Below are 15,183 nucleotides of genomic sequence, written 5' to 3' on the forward strand. Positions count from 1 at the left end.
GGGTTTGTTTTTTTTTAATGACTACAAGGAATGTCTATTTACCTGGATAGATCTTAGCCAGAAGTCCTAAAACTGTGGGTCACAGATGTTCAGTAAACAGATTACTGTTCTTGCCTTTCACTGAGTGCCTACTTTATGTTAAATTATGGAGTAATTTTATTTTAAAGACATCTACATATCTGAGAGAGAACAAAATATTTATAAATAGAATTATTAAAGATTAAATTACTGATTTGCTCTACTTTGGTCTCCAAATGATTACTACCCCAGTTCAGCAAAACCAGTTTCCCATGCATAAAAAGCCTTGCGCCTCATGAAAAACAGGCATCTAAAGTCTTCTTTTTACGCTATTACGTTTACAAAGCTTTTTAAGTACAGAAGAAAAGGCAAAAAACCCAAAGACAACAGTGGTGGTTTCTTTAAATTAATCAATGCATATGAAAAAGGCATTAGTGATTTTCCCTATTTTGTTTGAGACACAGCAAAGTTTGCTCTGCAAAGTTAGAGTAAAAACTAATACTAATCTTTCAGTCATAAATTCAACTTACCTGCCAAAATTGGCCGGCAAAAACTCAAGGAAAGCATCATTCAGGTACAGCTGTGTTAGATTTAACAGTTGGGAAAATCCATCTGGAAGCCTACATAAACAAACAAAGAAAAAGTTATGCAATGCTTTTTGTTTCAGTGTGGTTTAGGCCATTAAGATGTGTTACTAGGTAATATGTTTTGACTGCACATTGTTATGAATAATTGTTAAAGTTAAGGTTGCAGCAGCATTTCAATGAAGCCGTCTTAAAACTAAATTTTTTGGTTATTCATTATCTACAGATAAGGACCTACCAAATTCATGATTTCACATTTTCTAAGGAAACCATGAATTTGGTAGGTCCCCTGTGAAAAAGTGTAGGAACCATGAAAAAATGGGAAAGCCAGCAAACAGAGGAGGGAAGCCCTAGCGCCCTGAAGCACAGGGGTGGGGAAGAGGAAGAGAGGGAGGGATGGGGGTGAGGTTTTCATGGCAGAGCACATTGGGCCCTCCCACACCTGATTGGCCAAGGGCCCCCAGAAGTCCCACCCTTCCCTGGAGATTGACAGGTGGCCACCTGTCAATCTCCAGGGAGGGATATAACATCTGGGGCCGTCCGTTGAGAAAACAGCAACCAACACTACACCAGGACTGCAACATCTGGAGGCAGCCTCTGTCCTATCTTTAGGATCAGTTTCAAGACCCTTGTTCAGTCTGTCTGAATGACCTGTTATCACACTGCAAACCCCAAGGGAAGATACACCTCCAACAGAACTGCCTCCCCCACTTCTTTTTCCCTAGAAAGTGGAAAAAGTGTAGAGAGTGAGCCTGAATCTTATCCATCGTGGAGGAGTAATGCAAAAAAGAGTTCTTCTGGTAAATTTGCACTGAAATTTGCTCAGGTAAAAAAGGATAGTTTAAGACAGCTTTATACCATCAATAAATTTAGGTGAATTTTCACAGGACCAGTAAAGGACATTGTCCCCTACAACAAACTCCCCTTGCCAAATGTAATGTCCCTGTTCTAAAGCATGGTACATTATAGTTTCTAAATGGAACAGACATATACCATTGTCAAAATAAAAGTTTCTCTAACGTAGCTCTCCAAAGTGGTTGAATTTTTTTTTTTTTGGCTGAAATTTTAAACACTCAGCCCGAGACAGATCCCATCGTGAAAAATTCTAAACAAATGAACTTCAAAACAGGAACATCCGGGCAACCTTAACTATAGGAAGCACTATCAGCTCTATGCATATCACTAGGTAATGACCAATAAGAATGCTCAGGTTCTGTCATCAGAATAATTGACTTACTTTGAAATAGGGTTTACGCTGGCCTCAACAATTGTCAAAACTTTACAGTTTTTGATATTTTCTGGAAACTCCTGTATGCCTGTGAAGTAAAAACAAAACAAAACACAAACACCTATATTAAATGCGTAGATTAAAATCACATGCAAAGTAATTGATGTTAAACAACAGTAATCCTTTTTAAAGGATTAATTAATGTAACAAACAACACAGAGGCTCTCCCATTTTTCAATTTTGTGGCCTACTTCCACAAGAAAAATATCATCTCCCAGACTACCCACCCTCACAATACCAATTCTTTCACTATTTGATTCTGAACATGTTTCAAACTGTGGATTATCTTCCAGTAGCATCTCCTACTGCCACCACAGGGAACCACTGCTATAGTGATTCTCCTTGATCACTAACACAGATTAAACCTGGACCCAGAGCCCACTGAAGCTAACAGGAGTCTTTGTAGCAAGACTATTTCCTTTATGGCAGCCTTTCAAATATTTAAAAGGTACAATCATGTCTCTGATTAATCCCCTTGTCATCAAAAGTAAATATATATTTTTTCCCTTTTTTTGCCTCATACAGCTTGGTTTTCAATCACTTCATCTTCTTTGTTATTTGCTTCTAGACTCCCTTCATTTCTATGTCTTAAAAATTCTGTGCCTCAAAATGGACACGGTACTGCACATCATATTTACATAAGTGCCAAGTAAACTGCTACTGCCACCTCCCATGTTTTGAATACGTTTCCATCACTGCAGCCCCTGCCCAACAGCAATGGGGGCAGCTCCAGATAGATGCCCACACTAGGGCCAAAGCAATTGTGCTCTATGCCCCAGGCTGGAGCAGGTCTAGAGCCAGGGTAACTGGTGGTGCAGGGTGGGGGACAGAGGAAACAGGAAGCATGGGAATCCAAGGCTGCAGGCAGGGGTGGGGGGCAGAGGTAAGGGGACAAGGGGATGAGGGGACAGCAGGGGAAGAGGGACAGGGGTCAGGCTGTTCGCCTCCTGCTCCCCTGCTACTGCTTTCCCAGCTGCAGAAGTAGGAGAATAAATTTAAGATAACTTTCCAATAACTGGATTCTTTCTCTACACGGCAAATTGTAACAAATTTATTATTTTCCCATGTAAAGAATCTAATTATTGGGTGTGTCATCTTAAATTCAGCATCATCTTGGATTGTGGTAAATATGATAGGTAACATCCACAACATTTCATAGAAGCATAGAATCGAAAGACTGGAAGGGACCTGCAAGATCAAGTCTGGTCCCCTGCAATGGGCAGGAAGGAAGCTTGACTCAGATGAACTCAACAAGATGCTTGTCCAGCCTCATCCTGAACACCTCCAAGGATGGCAACTGCATCACCTCTGCTGGGAGTGTGTTCCAGATTCTGGTGACCCTTACAGAGAAAGGTTTTTCTTATGTCCAGCCTAAATTTACTCTCTATTAGCTTGTGCCCATTGGTCCTCATCCTCCCTTGAGTTGCCTTCCTGAAGAGTTGCTCCCCTAGATCTTGATGCTCACCCCTGACATACTTGTAGGTGGCTATCAAGTCACCTTTCAGCCTTCTCTTATTCAGACTGAACAGGCCCAGTTCCCCAAATCTCTCCTCATAGGGCCTATCCTCCATTACCCATATCATACAGGTGGCCCTTCTTTGTACCCTCTCAAACTTGTCCAAATCCTTCTCGAAGTGCGATGCCCAGAACTGGACACAGTACTCCAGATGTGGTCTCACCAATGCTGAAGAGAGAGGGAGAAACACTTCCCTGGATCTACTGGCAACACATCAGCTGATGCACACCAGTTTTATCTGCCCTGCTGGCAACTTCATTACACTGTTGGCTCATTCTTATCTTTTGGTCGATTGTGACCCCCAGAGGTCTTGTTCAGGTGCGGTGCCAGCCAGTGGACCATCACCCATTGTGTAGCTATGGTGAAGGTTCTTCCTGCCCAGATGAAGAACCCTGCACCTCTCCCTGTTAAATCTCATCTGCTTCTGTTCTACCCATAAAACCAGTCTGTCAAGTTCATTCTGGATCTTTACCCCATCCTCTAATGTGCCCACATTTCCCCACAGCTTAGTATCATCCACAGACTTAATCATTGAGCTTTCCACTCCCTCATTCAAATCATTAATAAATATGTTAAAGAGCACGGGTCCAAGCACAGATCCCTGGGGGACACACCTGGAGAAGGCCCTCAAGGATGAGGCCATCCCATCAATTACAACTCTACAATTTTCCTCATTCGACAAATAGTTACCCAGTCAAAAAGGGGAATCAAGTGATTTAGCATGTTTTGTTCTTGACTAATGGGTTAGCTATTAGCAATCCTAATAGAAATAAGCCATTGAGTTTATTTGGTGGAAAAACTTTAAGGCTGCTTGCAGACATTAAGAAAAACAAAAACAAAAAACCAGTGCTTTACTTTAAAACTAGGTACACTCCTACACTGAGCACAGAGCATTCACAGAAGACGCAATGCATTAGCTGGCCCAGCTCCCCCGATGTCTGTATAGATCGGGCACTTTAGTGGGGTTTTTTTTACACTTATCTAATAGCTGATTGACTCAGCTTTAGATAAAAGTGACAAAAAGCCACACTGAAGCACCTGATCTATACAGATGCTGAAGAGCCAGGTTGAAGAAACATGCTGCTTCTTCCAGTAAAGCGCATTGTGGGGGTTTTTTTCTTTTAACACACACAAGCAGATAATGCGACATCAACAACAGGTAGAGAAACACTGTTGATTTAATCTGGAAATAGATATATTCAACTTGTGGAAAAGGCACTTCCTTCAAATACCTGAAGGGATGCCATAAAGAAGAGGGAAAATAACTTTTTCTCTCTTGCTGCAAAGAGCAGAATATATTAAAGTGGTTATCACGAAAAACTTCTTAACTGTAGAACACTGAGGCAGAGGAACAGATTGCTTAGGGAAGCTGTGGAACATCCATCACTGGAGGTGTACAAGAAAAGGTTTGGTAAGCATTCGTCAGGGATGATCTAGGCCAGGAGTGGGCAAAATCCGGCTCGCGGGGCCACTAAAAAAATTTTGAAAATTAAAATTAATCTGTCCTGGGTTCCTGTCAAAGATGACAGGAACCAGTGGCAGTAGGACCCAGGGGAAGCCCAGCAGGCTCCCACAACAGCAGGGCCCACCGGGGGTCCCAGCTGGCAGGGGCTCTATGGACCTGGGCCAGTTCCCGCCTCTCCCTGCTGGTATAGTCCAGCCCAGCTCCACAGATCCCTGCCAGCCTGTGGCCTGCTCTGGGCACCACCGGTGCTGGCCCTGGGACATTGGTCCCAAGACATTGGGACACCAGACCCAAGATGGTAACCAGGGGGTGGGGCACCTGTCAAGGGGTGGGGCTACCCATGTGGCTCTCGACAGCTTGCCAAAACTGGGTAAGCGGCCCTCCGCCTGAAATAATTGCCTGCCCCTGATCTAGGCTATACTTTTGCTATCATTGCTATACCTATGCTATAATTGTGGGCATTTCCTTATGCTTCTTGGTTTTGCTGTTACCACACAAGGCCAAAAAGGATTTTTTCTCCCTTCCAGCTGCTACATGCATCAGAATTTGGGGGGGGGGGGGGGGGGTCCACTTTCCTCAAAAGCATTGGGTATTGGCTGCAGCCAGGCCTAAGGATTTTGGTGTGCCAGTGCTTTTGCTGGCACTAAAACCTGGAGATTCCTGGATGAAGTGTCTTGCCTCCCTGCTCAGGGTCGGACCAATAGCTATATTTCGGGCGAGAAAGGAATTTTACCCCATGATTAGATTGGTATGGACTATGAGGGGGGTTTGCTTTCCTCTGTAACAGAAGGGTGGCCCATTTCCTTGGATCTCTCAAGGGTATTTTAACAACCTTTACAAAAGCAGGACATTAGCCATCCTGGTTCCCCCTGCTTTACCTGTGGCAGGTTAGGGTGTTATGCCTGGTGTTTTTATCAGGATTGACAGTTTAGTTTAGCTAATACAAGGGTAGGCAACATTTTCGTCCAGAGTCCCGAAAAAACTGCAACATCTACCTCGTAAGGTGCCAGAGTGCCAGCTGGCCAGAAAAACAAAACCAGGGCAGCAAGTACATGGCAGGACATGCTGCATGTTAATAGTTAATAATCATAAATGTTGTTTGTTTGTTTTTAACAGCAAATACCAGGTTTTCTAAAAATTCTAAGCCTGGTGACAGTAAAAAAACTTCATATATTACCTTTGTTCTTGTGTATTCTTTTAAGGATTCTGTAATGACAGACAGACAAAGAGAGAGAGGGAGAGAAAAAGAGCGAAAAGAAGAAGAGCAAGAAAAAAGGAGAGGGGAGAGAGAAAGAGGTAAAGAAAGAAAAGAAAAAGAGAAAGAAAAAAAGAAGAGAAAAATAGGAAAAAAGAGGAGAGAAAAAAAGAAGAGAGAAAAAAAAGGAAGAGAAAGAAGGTGTTGTCCTTCACCACCCACATCTCCCACCACTACTGGCTGCAGCTCGGGTCCACTGGTCCTCCCCAGTCCAACCTGGCCTCCCCAACGGCCCTAGAATGGGGGGAGCCCTCCCAGCCTGGGCCCGGGAAGGCCTGGGCTGGGCTGAGGCAGACAGACACCCCGTACCACCCAGGCGGGGGCAGCACCAGGGTGCCGAGTACCAGGGCCAGGCGCTTGAGGCAGCCACGGGGCCCAGCAACAGGAACCCCCCCAGGAATAGCCGCCATGGGCAGTGCTCAGGGCTGAGCCAGCAAGGAGCCTCCAGCACAGCAGCCCCCCACAGCACCTGCCTGGGCCCCAGCCTCACCCACCCACAGCTGACCTCCAGGGGCCAGGTTGGACTGGAGAGCACAGCTCGGGGACAGGGAGCAGGTGCAGCAAAACACAGACTGCATTCCTGTCTGCGTTCTTCTGTCTCTGCTCCCAGTGCCTGCCGTGGCACTGGGACCTGTGGCCGCTCTGGAGAGCCCGAAAGCAGCAACTTAATAAAAAAAAAAAATTTAAACAATTTCCTCGCATGCCTCCTGATATGCTGAGGAAAACGTGTCCACATGTCGCTAACTGGCATGTGTGCCGGGGGTTGCCTATCCTGGTGCTAACAGGTTAGACAATGGATTTGTATAGGATGGTCAGGATATGGATGATTCTGCCTCAGGCAGGGGGTTGGACTACATGACCTCTGGAAGTCCCTACCAGCCCTATTTTTTATGATTACAAGAGCTATGCATAATAAAAAAAATGCAATATCTTGTAAAGTCCTGATGGAGATAATCAGGTATTCTAACACATGTTAGTTATCCCACTGTAATAAAAGAAAAAAAGAAAAGATGCCCATTGGGATTGGGATAATAACTTAAAAAGCGCAATGATGACTTTTGGACTCTTGAGCAACTACACAACCTTGCCCTCCTCAACAGACCTATTTCCCACCCCTAAACTGAGAGATGTTATAACAACTTAGCACAAATCCTCAGGCTCAGATTAACTAATACTATAAATGATGCAAGGTGTGTTATTTGTTGTCTATGTCAAAAATGGTCAAAGATTTACAAACACAGCACGCAATCAGAAAATAAGGAAAATATGTAAATCATGTCATATTTTTTATACACACACACACACACACACACACACACACACACACACACACACAAATGTCCTAATGGGCACAGAAGCATAACATTCCCAGATCACAAGACCCTCTAGGATCAGGAGTATCAAACTTATCTGGTTTCCTTCCTTCTCCTCCCTCCCTCTTCCCCAGCATACCTGATCCAGTGGATGCTTCAGAAGGTTTGGGACTCAGTATGCAAGACATGGATTTGTGCTGCTTGTGGAGCAGTCCAGTTGGAGCAGTGTACAAGGTGGCTGTCCTGGCTGGACTTGTGCCTGGCCCAGAAGCTCCACTGAATGTGGCACTTGCTCCAACCAGTTCAGGACCAGAATTACACTGCTTATGAGCGCCTTGTGAAGTGTGGGTCCTGAATCAGCTGGAATGGGTGCTGTGTGGCCTGTGTCCCAGACCAGGTGCCACATGTGGCACACTCCAGCTGTGCCAGCCACTGCGTGCAAAGCTCCTACCGGTCCAGCTGGACTGCGCCACATGCAGCATTCATTCTAGCCCTGTGGGACCCTTGCCACATGCAGCACGGACTCCAGACCAGCTGAAGCAGGTGCCAAGTAAGGTTTGATGGAGGAGAGAGAGAGGCAGGGGAAAGAAGAGGTCCCCAGGGGCCTGATCCAGCCTATGGATCAGCCCCACTTCCGGGTAGGGAAAAAAGTCCAAATTACCAATCTTTTCTCTTTATTACCCAGAAATCTCCATAAATCTCTTATAATACCTAGTGGATTTGTAAGCAACAGAATCAGCCAAAACACATATCTGAACAAGTTAGAGATTTGGGAAACAAAAATTCCTTACAAACAAACAGGTACTACTGATGCATAAGTAGTATGCATATCCTATATTCTATTTTTACTGCTTAAATGCTCCAGGTATATTATTCATCTGGATCTTTATTATCCTATAATTAGGAAGCACAAGACTTTTATTAAAACTACATTTCCTTTTGCAGCACAGTATGCTATATTTCTCCTACATCCTTGGACACGTATTTTTATTTTAAAAGGTTTTCATATTTTTAAGAATCATAACATTTTCCCTGTGATACTGTACTTGAAATAAACATTCAAATGCTTACCAATCACTACAATTTTTAACTTTTAGTAACATGTAGATTTTTCTGAAAAATTAATTTCACTAAATGCTTTTATTCCAACTAGTTCTGCAGGTACTATAATGTTAATAATTTTATGGTCTCTCTCCTGTGCTTGACTCCCTCCCAAGCATTATAGTAACATGAAGAGTTAAGAAAAATCCATTCTCAAAACATTGATGTTAATATACAGCAGTGCCTCTCAACCAGGGTGCCTCCAGATCTTTTAATACAGGGGTGGACAATTATTTTGGGTAGAGGGCCACTTACTGAGTTTCAGCAAGCCATCAAGGGCTACGTGACAGGCAGATTAATATTCATTTTCTAAAATTTTTAGGAGCCCTGCGGGCTGGATAGAATGGCTTGGCAGGTCGCTCTGGCCCCCGGGCCACATTTTGCCCGCCCCTGTTTTAATGAGTGCCATGAGGCGTGAGGAGATAAGTGACATGTTAGGAGATAAACAGCTAAACTAAACAGTTAAGTGAAGGCTGAGGTTTGCCCCTGCCTGGATGATCCCCAATCACCACTGCCAGGCCCCTTTGCAAGATGGTAAGCACTGTAATCTATAAATGACTTTTTGCAAGTGGGTGCCACTCAATTCACAAAAGTAACAGAGGGGTGCCTTAAATTCAAAGAAGGTGAGAACCACTGATAGGGTCTCATTCAGTAACATACCTATCAGAGCTTCAAATCTAATGGACCAACATTTCTATATTGGTTGGTATAGAAAAATACGGAGCAGAAAGGATACTGCTCCTGTTCTGAAATTAGGAATATGGGGTATGTGGTGAAAGAGCTAAGAAGCAGCTGCTCTCTAAGGAAGGCTCTCTTTTTCTGATTCCAGTGATACCCGTGTAGTACTTAATGCTGTTCTAAGCAACATCAACTTCCCTTGAGTCCTTCCTGCAGCTTGTAATATCCAGCTGCAAGGGAGGCATTCAAGGGCAATCTGGTTCCCGAGCCATACTGTCATGTAAAATTGAGGCTCACAGTTCTCCCTATAGAGACTGAGAATCTTGAAGGAAGGACTTAGCCCCTGAAAGTGTTTTAATTGCTTACATAAATTTCTGATGCAAGTGAAAATGTACCTCCACTTCTGAGCTTAGTATCTGTGGGGGAGGGCGGAGTGTTTTGTTTGTTTTTAAATACAAGAAAAAAAACTAAACTGAAATGGTAAATTAGTGTTGCAAAAAAGCCATCACAGGCTTTTAATAAGTAAATCAGGCATAAACTGTCATTTTTAAATGAAGTTTCCTGGTTACCTTGAAGATACTAAGTCATACCACTGACTTTTCTGTGGAGTTGTACTCAAACAATGAATGCCTAACCTGCCAGTTCAGAACCCTAAGTCTCTCTTGTAAAGAAGCTGTTAATCAATCATGCCAAATGTCTTTCCCTTTAGACTTGTACCAGGGCTTGAAAATCTACTTCGCTACACAGAGCATCCAGGTGTTCACATAATAAGCTACAACAGCTCACTGACTTCAAGGGCAAATGATAAGACAGACAAAAATAAATAAAATAAGCCATCATTTGTAATGCCAGCAGCATCTAGAAATTCCTTTCCATACTCCCAGGATACAGATCCCCCATCTCTTTGCTTCCTTTGTTAGACCCTATTATCCACTTGCCCTCAACTCTAGGCACATTCCTGACACCTACTGCCACCACCATCTGTACAATAGTTTAAGCACTCCCTTTCCACAGATATATCTTCCTGGGGAACTCTCCCTTTCTTTCTTTTTAAATAAATAGGTAAGTAGATGAAGACGTGTCCATGACAGCAGACAGTTTTGACTAGGAGAAGGCACTATGAAGAGAAAGTTGTTTATGTTGCACTGACTACAAAACTTATTTTTTTTCAGGCACTGATGCATGTATCACACCTCTAAAAAGAAAATTCAAGGTTGTGGCACCCACCATTTGGAAGTAACTGTATGTAAAAATCAAGGTGGCTCAAGTGGATTAGCGTGCGTCTATCTCAACTTCTGATCTAAAAGCAAAATTAAATCTGGCTACCACAGAATGAGGAATAAAAGACTGTCATGCCCCTTGTACACATGCACTATATCAACATTTAATTAAATTATCATAATCCTATTTTCTAAGACAAAATAAAGCTAAAAGAAATGTGATTTCTGTCGGTCACACTATACATGTGTGTTTATACCCAGTGTGTTATGTGGAATTTCTTAAAAACAAGCACTTGTGAAAGCTACACAATTATTGGCATCAGTTGGTAGGAACAGAGAATCTGGAAATCATAGTTTTCTGGTTCCCAGGGCAATTGTATATTCCCTTAGGCCAGGGGTGTCAATTGTAGGACTCCTAAACCAAATCTGACCTGTGGGGCCCTGGAGGGAACAGGAATTTGGAGGTGGAGCAAGAGATGGCTGTGATAACCTCCAAAACCAACCTCTCCCCTTACCCAGTTACTTAAGCTAACAAAATGGCTCAATCACCCAGGGAGATAAATGCTCCCACCATTTGCTCCAAGACCAGAAGTGGGTTTGGATACAGCCTGCAAGAAGCTCTGTGGTCTGGATCTAGCCAAGTGGGACAAACAAGTTTGACAGCTCTGCTTTAGGCCAAAGGATGTGTTGATAGGGGAAAAACAGGAGCAAGAAAAGATTAAATTCTGTGCCCTACCTAAGAGCAGTCCTGAAGCACATTAATTCATTGTTGAAAGTTTTTGTATGGGAGGGAGGATGAAAAAAAATATCTTTCTGTGAAAACTACAAATGTGAAATGGTGATTTGTTTTGTTTTGGTTGTTGTTGGGGTTTTTTTGTTGGTTTTTTTTTTGTTTTTGTTTTTTTTACAGTTTATAACTGCTAAATCTGGATAGTGTTGATTAATTGAATGCTGCACCCTGCAAAAAGATCCAAGTCTTGTTGCAAACTTTGGAAGCAAAACTCTTCAAAGAAAGACTGAAAGGAAAGTGCAAGGCAGTCTTAATGTAAACTTTATCAATACTGTCCATTTGATATTGTATATGTATTTACCTAGCCCCCCAAAAAATGTGTGTTAAAAATTGAGCTGTCACTTCTTCCATCAAAGAAGCTCCATGTATATCAACGGACAATTTATATGAACAAAAGTCAAACACAATCAATGTAAACAATGTGCCCAAGAAGAAGGTTTGGTTTGGGTTTTTTGTGGGATGGGGAATAGATGGGGCAGAGAATAGGACAAGTAGCTTTTCATTTAAAAAACATTTTAAAGTGTTCTAAAGTGTCTAAGGGGTCACAGGAAGGCTGCTGGTAAAAACGTATTTTTGGCAATGCCTAAAAAAAATAAAGCTTGTGAAAGGTTTTAAACCCTCCTCAACTTCAACAGTGGCTTTAGAGACCCTTTAGAACAGTAGTACTCAATGTTTAGGCCCTGGAGGCCAGGGACTGTCCACAGACCAGATCCCATGGGCTGGGTTGGTCCATGGGCTTGACTGATCCAGTGTGGGGTTGATGCACCAGATCTGGCCATGGAGCAACTCCACATGCTGGCCTGGCCCCGCTTGCCAAATCCAGCCACAGAGTGAACCCGCACATCAGAGCACATAAGGCTGTCATCTGGCCCACAGAGCTCCACACAGGTCCAGAAATTTGGTACTGGGCGAGTGATGGCCATGTTAACTGCCACAGCTTGGGGTTCCAGCAATTAATGCCGTCACTACTCCTCTGCTGGCAAATTTCTGGACCCATGGGAAGTCTCACAGGCCAGATAAAAGGGCTTTATGGGCCAGATTCAGACTACTGGCTAAGGGCTAAGCAGTGCACCACTGCTTTAGAAAAAGAATGGAATTACTAAGCCTGAAGTTGCAACACATAAAATGAGTACAGGCAGTCCTCAGACTTACGACACAATTGGTTCCTGAAAACTGCGTCTTAAGTCAAAACGTTGTAACTTGGAACCAATTCTCTCATAAGAATCAATGTCATAAATGGGGGATTGGTTCCTGAACCAAGGCCCAATACCCTATTTTCACCAAAAATACTCCAGAATTTTGTACTCGATCAATTATAGATGAGTAATATAGCTACATTAATGTATTTATATTGTAAATAGCAATCATATTGATTTGGAAGGACTTCTTTGAGGTGACTCTGATAGACGTTTTGAAAGGCTCTTGGTTGGACTTTTGGAAGGTTCTAGGCTGGAGTCTTGGCTGCTTTCTTAAAGAAAGTGTCCAAGGAGGTTTTGACAAATGTTTTCTAGGGAGATGGGTGACATAGCAAACGTGTTCACTGGCATGGCGTTGCATCGGATCAAGAGTTGTAAAGTCAAAACTCGTGTCATAAAGTTGAAACAGGGTGTCAATTTATAAACATTGTAAGTGTGAAATGTTGTAACTCGAAATGTTATAAGCTGAGGACTGCCTGTATTCAGGTGGAGTATTCAAGTTAACAGGAAACTGTGTTTAGAAATTGACTGTTCCAGACAACAATCAAGAAACCAAACTTCAAATGGCACAAGGAAAAAATGAATGAGAAACTCTTAGCCAGCATCAGACCTTTTTATACAGGTAAATGAAGCAGGTACATTCTGTTCCACTTGAATAAGGGAATAATTTTGGAACAATATTAAATCAGGTTGTTAAAATCTGAAGGAGTCAGTACTCACATCTCTGTTGGCAGAATCATCACATAGCAATAAAAGAAAAAAACCAATGTGACACATGCAACATTGCTTTGTAAAAGCTTATATGAACTTTTTATATACAATTAAACATATGCAGTATGTTAACATAAAAAGTAAGCTGGTAAACAAGTTTAAACAAATGGAAATATCTTAAATACAGCAGAAATACACAGTTTGCTTATCTTAAAGATTCCAAATGAATATGATATCAGTTTAATCAGAAGCAGTATATGTTAGATTTCTGAACAACTTCTAGTGACTGTAAATCATCATAATGGCTTTATCGTTACTGTTTTAAAACAGAGATTGAATTAAGCTGCTCTTCCACTACTTCTCAGTTCAAGATGCAGACAAGAACTACACACATTTATTCAAAACATTCAAATGTTTTTATAAACTTTACTGTTGCTAGTCCATGCAGGAGTTAAAGAAAGGCTCTTGTCAAAATCCTAATCCCTGCCTGTGTGACTGGAAAAGAAACAAAGTTAGGACAAGACACTAAACCAAGGTGCTGATGGCATGAGAACATTTATCTTCGGTTTGTATGAAAAAAGGTGCAAAATGTTACTCATACACCAGAGCTACCACTCCAAATTTTTTTTGGCAAGCAAAAACGCATAGACATCTGAGTCTGGAATTTTTTTGGAAAAAGTTTCATCTTCTGAATTTGCTCATAACAAGGTAAAACATGCATGAGAAGCTGGAGGAAATGGGAAGCTGGTATAATGCTAGGAATCCTCTTCTAGGAGAGCAATCTAGCATCTTTCTACCTGCCAGTACATGCCACGATGGGTGCTGCTCATAATTTAAACACCCAACAAATTGATTTAGGTTTTTAATGAGCTGTTTAATAGCTTTTAGTTCAGAGATGCTGTCAAGTTCTCTCTCTCTGGACAGCCAGGTTAAACGCTCTCTGAAGGTGGTGTAAAGAATGCTCTCCAGACTTCCAATTTAGCATGTTGTCCCTACAGCCCTCACTCAAAAGAAGCCTGCTCCTAGAAAAACCCATTTGAGGCTGATTAGAAATCTGATGCTGATTAGAAATAAAAATCTGATTATTAAAGACAAAAGCATCTTCCTCTAGTCATTACACAACATAATACTATGGTTTCTCCCGGGGGGCTGATATGAATATGCTCAGCTTCCACTAACTTAAGCAGAAAAAGTAAGCACTAAGCATATTACAGGATCAAGCCTGAAAACCACATACTAAGAAGCAAAAGATAAAAACCATGCAAGTTGTTTTTTTCTAAGATATGTCTGAGTACAGGTGAACATGATCCTAAAGGGCCATATTGAACAAATCTATTTCTCTCCTTAAAATGTTTGGTGCCACACACAAAGGAGACCTTGATTTTGCCAGGGACCTTTTAGATACTACTCACTTTTACTGAGACAGCAATGCTTATAAAAGCAATAAATTGTCCAATTATTATTTATTTACCCACAACTTAAATGCTACATCTTGTGAAGAGAGAGACAGTATAGAAAAAAATACCCTTTCCCCCAAACTTTAAGTACAAATAGTCACAAAGCCCAAGGCTGAACCGATTCAGCCTTCACCAGTTATTCTAAGCACCAAACTGATAAACAAGTGAACAGACATTTAACTTCTGATTTCTGAAATGCAGCCACATGCCTGCAACAGCTCAGACCAGAAGCCGAGGGGCACTAGAGTATGCCTCCCTGCTTGGCTGGAGCAGACAGCTTGGACCAAGGCTAGCCCACCCACCCTGGAAGGGGGAGTTTGCAGGGGAGGCGTAAAGCATCCTGGCATGCTAGGGAACTGAGAGTTAATCTGAATCTGAAGAGGATCTGGGACAAAAGTGCAATAAAGTGATTTAACCTAAATCAGTTAAATCTGACACTACATCCATCCAAGTTTATCTCAAACCGGTTTTGGCCATTTTGAAAACTCTATGTGCACCGAACTTCTGTTGTGTTACAGATTTGAAAATTTCCACTCATTTATACCAGTTTGTGTAATTTCTGTCCCTAGTCAAAAAGCTTATAAACCAGCC

The 15,183-nt window shown here is 42.2% G+C and overlaps 1 protein-coding gene across 7 annotated transcripts in view; it reads right to left on the bottom strand.

Annotated features, from left to right (window-relative positions):
• The window catches only part of ERBIN (erbb2 interacting protein), a 203,181-nt gene that overhangs the window by 83,748 nt on the left and 104,250 nt on the right, over window positions 1–15,183 (bottom strand). For all 7 annotated transcript variants that reach the window (XM_059725128.1, XM_059725123.1, XM_059725126.1 and 4 more), the window contains 2 exons: window positions 1,840–1,918; window positions 549–638 (listed from right to left, as the gene is read on the bottom strand). In XM_059725128.1, coding sequence (XP_059581111.1) covers window positions 549–638; window positions 1,840–1,918 — 169 coding nt within the window. The remainder of the gene's footprint in view (window positions 1–548; window positions 639–1,839; window positions 1,919–15,183) is intronic.

This window comes from Alligator mississippiensis, chromosome 3 (genome assembly GCF_030867095.1).
Source record: "Alligator mississippiensis isolate rAllMis1 chromosome 3, rAllMis1, whole genome shotgun sequence".
NCBI classification, from domain to species: Eukaryota; Metazoa; Chordata; order Crocodylia; family Alligatoridae; genus Alligator; species Alligator mississippiensis.